Below are 6,000 nucleotides of genomic sequence, written 5' to 3' on the forward strand. Positions count from 1 at the left end.
TGCAGTAAGATCAGCAAAGATATATAAAAAGGTAAAAGTCTATTACACACAATAATTACTTGATTATTTCATGAGATTGCTCATGTTATTATAACAGATGCACTTCCCATTACCTGGTCAATTTACTCATATTACTTTATTTCTTATGTCATACTCTGACAGAGCTTTTTTACATTTCATTCAAAGACAGCAAGAAAAGTCTTTCAACAATGTTGATTGGCAGTTTGCCACTACCATCACTGAATCATCAGGGAAGACAGAAAGCAGCACCAAAAATAACATTCTCCAGCCGGGTCCATTGGCCATATGTTACATGAAGGAAAAAAACCCAAGCCCTCACAACAAAAAAACCCAACCAGAGACCATATGTTTTTCCAACAACTATAAACCAGGAAAAAAAAAAACCGAAACACAGCTATTCAGCCTGGACCAACCCCTTCCTCCAAGAGCAGCACTGTTTTTTTCTTCAGGTACATGTATTTGCTCTTTAAATCAGGATCACTGTAAATTAATTTTCCTGAATCTACTAGCAGGTTTTTATTCCTCACCAAGGCAATACCTTCTGGAGCAGAGCTAGTCAACAAGCAATTTACAGATTGCTAACATAAAGCAGCAGCGCACATGCCCTTACTGTTCATTCTACTGTCACAGAGCTACATGAAGGTCAATTTTGTTTTGGAGCCTTTTACTTACCTTTCCCATTTTGCCATGCAGTATACCAGGACAAACTGAGGAAAGTAGTGATGAAAACTAACACAGTGGCCACAGTTCCATTTCGGAGCCTCATCTCATTTCAGCATCACACTTGTTTATGTTCTATTAGCGATGATGACCTGTCTGTTGGGCTTGCTGCAATGAAGTCAGCTGAAGTCCACCAGCAGCAGCTGGCCAACAGTAACACGAAATGTAGCTCTCACATATCAGAGGTATCATAAATCAATCCATTCCAAACTGTTGTAAGCTTTCTTATAGTTCTTGCTAAGTAACTTCTCTTTATTCTTCTAGACCTGTTTAAAGGAAACAAAATTTTAACAGATTATGCCAAAAATATTTACAAGAGTCTCTCGTGTACTAAAATACAGTAAATAAATACTACTGTACACTCATCGCTGTGGCTTGCATGCATTCCCCCTCACACCACATCAGTCTCAGCTCAGGCAATAGAACTTGTTAATTTGTCTGTTTTCTGTTAAGACTGCTCACATCTGGAGGAGCTGTATTTCTCATTTATTTGGCCCTTAAAAGACAAACATACATATCACCAACATTACAATTTTATCATAAACTCAAGGCAAGATCACGTGTCACTCTGGCGGATTATGAACTGACACGAGCTGTTTTCAGGAAGCCAGCAACTCAAGGCTCCACTCTGCAGTACTCACTTCAACAAAACCCCTCTGAAACCAGCGAGGCCTAATGTAACTGCAGCAGCAGAGTCGCCCCCAGCAAATTGAGAGACCAGAGCTTTAAACAGCATTCACAAACCTACCTAGTTCATCTTTCTCTGCACAATGCAAGAGTATTTGATCCATCCACATAATTTTTCCTAGCTTAGCTGCAGCTGAAGCACAGGCTACAGTCACACATGCAGAGACTGCTCAATCTATACCAACTGGCAACGACCCAACAGCCCCACAAAACGCCGCGATACAACCACATCACTCCTACGTCCACCACACAGGCACAAGGACAAAACAGAGAAATTACCTACAGTTCGGTTTTATCCCAAATGAAGGTTCCATATCCTGGGATTAGAAATCCTCAACTGGCCAAACACAGCCAGCATCTAACTACACTGTCCTAACTGCGCAAGACAAAGACAACAGGGAAATAAATTAACCAACTTTAAAAGCAGGGAGCAGGGGGGGAAGGAAGATTTGTTTTTAAAGCATTAAATCATCCTTTACAGTAGCTCAAACATTAACATTTGACATTCTTTTAAGGCAATGCCAGTTCTTTTCCACTATAAACTACATCCGATACAAGTATGCTACCCATCAATAAATAACTTGCTTTGAATTTTCCTTGAAAGCAATTGCTGTCATTCTCTTGCCTGGGTGCATCTAGAACAGGGAAAAAAAAAAATACTTCTTGTTATTATGGTACCACAAGATTCCAGCCAAATCCGAACTACTCTTCCCAAGCTTGTACCATAGCACACGCTACCTTTACCAAAGAGCTTGCCAAACAAGGCATAACCAGCAGGCATGGTTAACAAATGAACGGAGAGAACAGAGTTGCAAAACTACATGCTCTTGTGTTCAAATCCTGGTCACAATATCCAGGTTACAGAAAGTGTTTACCTTTGGACTAAGATTACCTCACACCCGATGCCAGTAATGTGCTTTGTTTCAAAAAAAACCAAAACTTTACACACAGACAGGTTTGCGGCTTTAACATTAACTCAGAAATCACATAGTACCTACAAGGAAGGGAACAAACGCAAGTACACTGGGAAGCAGACAGAGTGGATAGTAAAATTCAGTATGAAAAAAAATGAATGAACAGGAACAGAAAGAACTGTGAAAGGCCTTACGATACGAGGAACCTGAATTCAACATGATGAAAGATAAAGACAACTGAGAGACCTATAGAAACCTTCCACGGAGAGCACAGCATGCCAAGAAATATCATCAGCACCAGCACTTTGAATAGGAGATGGACATAAAAAAAGCTGGAAGGGTAGGCAATAGTAATTAAGTGAGAAGATGAAAGTCTGGGTGAACTTTAATAGCAAGGAGAGGCAAAGATCTCAATACGCCAACATTTTGTAAGGCCTGCCTACACGGACTAACAGTTTAACATGGCTAAAGTGGCACTGAAGCAAGGATGCCTAAACTGTAATCTACTTTTACTATGATTTTAGCAGCAATCAGATCTCTCTGGAGCAGGTCAGGTACGTACGAAGGACCAGGCTACAAGCTAGATGGATTATCCCAGCAGGGGCAACAGGCAAATGAGAGGGCAGCCAGGAAAGTAAAAATGTCACCTGGTAATGCAAGGAAAGTGAATCACCTGCCTTGCCAGAAAATGCGGGCATCGTTTTTACATTTGCTGCAATAAAATCAAGATGTTGTGATCAGGGCTTCTCACTGTGCTATTTGAATCCACAAAAAATACAGCCTGAAAGAGTTCACAACACAAAACAAAAAACCAACCCCAAACCCCAGCAGCAATATGATTCAATTAGCAGTGAATACGCACAAAATTGTATCACATTAATAATGATCATGGTTTTGAGTTGGCTGGTTCTGCTTTTATCCTTCTCTTTTGGTGTTTACCCACTCTTCTCAGCACAGGCACCAGCAGCTCAGCTACAGCTCAGCAGTACTTATATGATTATTCAAGCATTTCACTCTATCAAACTGCATACATCAATGCCATGCATGAACCAGAAGCATTCCAGTTTAAAAATGCATACAGTTAAACCACAGCAGAAACCCATGTGTAGACACATAAATTATTTAACCCCCAGGTGGTCGCTTTAGGATTGTTCAATAATTTACTACACAAACTAAACATATTTAACAGAGGGGCTCAATCCAGTTTGAGCCGATGTTATGACAGGGTATGACTAGATAGATGAAGCATATGAAATCTTCCAGTGCCGTTATGACCCAAACCTTTCCTGCTGCAGACTGTACACAGGAATGGCCCTGCCAGATGCTGAAGGACATGGGTACTGATGGTACCTGGCACCTCCCAGGTGCCGAGCAGCACCCACATCTTAAATAAACCAAGAAGTTTCTGTACGTATCCAGACACCCCCAGAATACATACAATGCTTATTTCCAACTGCAAATCATAAAAAACTGACACACGTCAATACCACCGCAAAGTCTCTTTGCAGAGTTGCTGAAGGATTAAGCGGCGCGGGATCAAAGCCCGAAGAGCGCCAGACTTCTGCAAAGAGGAGCCCGGATCCCATCCCGCCGGGAGATGCAAAAGCACCCACCGCGGCAGCAAGTGCTGCTCTTCAAGGCATGGGAGAACGGTCCATGGCTGAAAGAAAACGAGAAGGAAAGGGCGGGGGAGATTTGCTAGACGGGGGCTTTTCCACCTTATTTCCACTGACACGCTTCGGCGAAGCCGGCGGCGCGCCGTTGGGCGCCGCCACCCGCCGCTAACGGCCGTCACCCGCCGCTAACGGCCGTCACCCCCGGCTCGCCGGCGCCCTGCCATTTCGCAGCCCGGTCCCCTCAAGCCCGGGGTGAGCGGGATCCGCCGCCTCCGCGGAAACCGCCCGGAGTTAGTCGGGACCTTCCCCGATGTCTCTCCGCCCCGGTGGTGGTTTTCAGTCGGGGGAAGGGAAAAACCCGGCCGGGAGATGGGCACCGGCCGCCGCCAGCTCTACCGGGCGGCAGGGGGCGAGAGCTGACGGCGCCAAGGGGGGGGAAAGCGCCGGTCCGGGGAGCTGCGCGGCGGCGCCCGGTGCACCGGGGCGAGGCTCTGGGGGAAGGACGAGGGACGGGAAACTGCAAACTCTGCCGAAGCCCCCTTGGGCTGCCGGTACGCAGGGAAGAGGAAGGGTGGACAGAGAGAGAAGGGGCAGCGGCAGCAGCGTTGCCCCGGGCGCCCCAGCCGGAGGAGGGGGAGCAGCGCCGCTCTGCCCCGGACCCCAGCGCCGCCCTCCCCACGCCCCGCGGGCAGCCCCAAGCACAGGGCGAAGGGAGAGGATGGCAGCAAGTCCCGCGAAGGAGCCGCAAGCGCTCCCCACACCACCACCACGCAGGTGCATGCGAGCGCGAAAGGGGGCACGCATGCAGATAGGGGAGCAGGACAGCCCCCAGCCTCCCGTCTGCCCTCCCACCCTCCCTCCGCCGACACCGCAGAGATCCGCGGCGCTGCGAGGGGAAGCGCCTCCGCTGCACGCCCATTCCGGAGGCTGCAAAGAGAAGGGGGGTGCGGAGAGAAGCGGGGTCCGGCCCTTCGGCCCCCCCCAAAAAAAAAAGCGGTGCCGGCGGTAGCTGCCGCCACCCGGCTGCCGGCCCCCAAGCCGGGTCCGAGGGCGGAGGGGGCGCGGAGGGGCAGCGGGACGCGCTGACCGCCGGTGCCATCCTCACCTGCGCGCTGCGCTCCGGCAGGGGGAGCCGCGGGGCGCCGGCGGCGGGCGCGGGCGGACACCGACTGTGTCGGCTCACGCCGGGGTTCTCGCTCCCCTCGCCGGCCCCTCCCTCGTCAGCAACGCAACCGCCCCCCCCCCCCCCGCCCCGAGCGCCATGGAACCGTACGGAGCTCCGCCCCGCCCACCAGCGCGGGAAAAACCCACCCACCGGCCAAGCGCCGTCCACGCCGGCAGCCAATAGGCGCCGCGTGGAGAGGCTCCATTCATTGGCTGAGCTGCCTGTCGCTCTGTTCGACTGCGGCTATAAATAGCTCAGTCTCGCGAGGCTTCACTCAGTAACCGCGTCAAGAGGTAGGGGATTGTTGTGTTCAGCTCTCCGCTTTCCGCAGCGTGTCCCCTTTGTAGGCTGTGCTTTTTGGGGGTTTACCGTTCTGGAAGTGTACCAAAAAAGATTTAGCTGCCCCAGCCCTTGGTTATTCGTTGCCCTGCGGTCAGCTGCAGGGGGTCCGTCCCGGACGTGGTTCTCCCTGGTCATTTCAGGGTCGAGCCCCTGGCCTGCCACGTGAGGGTGTGTCTATAGCATTGAAAGGAACTTGAGCTCAGCAGAAGGTTGCTCGACCTGCCTGTCAGTGCCGAGCAAATCACATGTACTGATGCCCTGTGTGATGTGCTTCTTCAACAGTGACAAGAAGTCAGAGTCACAAACTTTACTGTTGAGCTTATACTGTGCTAATCCTCCCTCGGAGCCCGCATTAAGAACTGTTTGAATTAGAGAGCAGCTTGTTGCTTCACACCAGCTAAATGAACCCTCTGTCCTTTGTACTGTTCAAGCGTGGCTCTTGGGCAGAGCGTTCAGGTTGCAATGGCATGTGTGCTGCCCCAGAGGCTGTTAAACTGGTATGGCTTTGGAGGTGTGAAAATGAACTCACTTTCCT

The 6,000-nt window shown here is 49.8% G+C and overlaps 1 protein-coding gene across 2 annotated transcripts in view; it reads right to left on the reverse strand.

The window, feature by feature from the left end:
- Nucleotides 1-5,201, reverse strand: part of MGAT4A (alpha-1,3-mannosyl-glycoprotein 4-beta-N-acetylglucosaminyltransferase A) — an 84,942-nt gene extending 79,741 nt beyond the window's left edge. The window contains exons 1-2 of one of the 2 annotated variants that reach the window (XM_064438665.1): nt 5,064-5,201; nt 694-1,007 (exon numbers count right to left, since the gene is read on the reverse strand). In XM_064438665.1, the coding sequence (XP_064294735.1) occupies nt 694-787 (94 nt within the window). In that variant the 5' untranslated portion in view covers nt 788-1,007; nt 5,064-5,201. Of the gene's footprint in view, nt 1-693; nt 1,008-1,101; nt 1,457-5,063 lie in introns of those variants that run through there. The other variant, XM_064438670.1, reaches the window with a different exon arrangement.
- Nucleotides 5,202-6,000: the final 799 nt, after the last annotated feature.

This window comes from Phalacrocorax carbo, chromosome 1 (assembly GCF_963921805.1).
Source record: "Phalacrocorax carbo chromosome 1, bPhaCar2.1, whole genome shotgun sequence".
Lineage (NCBI taxonomy): Eukaryota > Metazoa > Chordata > Aves > Suliformes > Phalacrocoracidae > Phalacrocorax > Phalacrocorax carbo.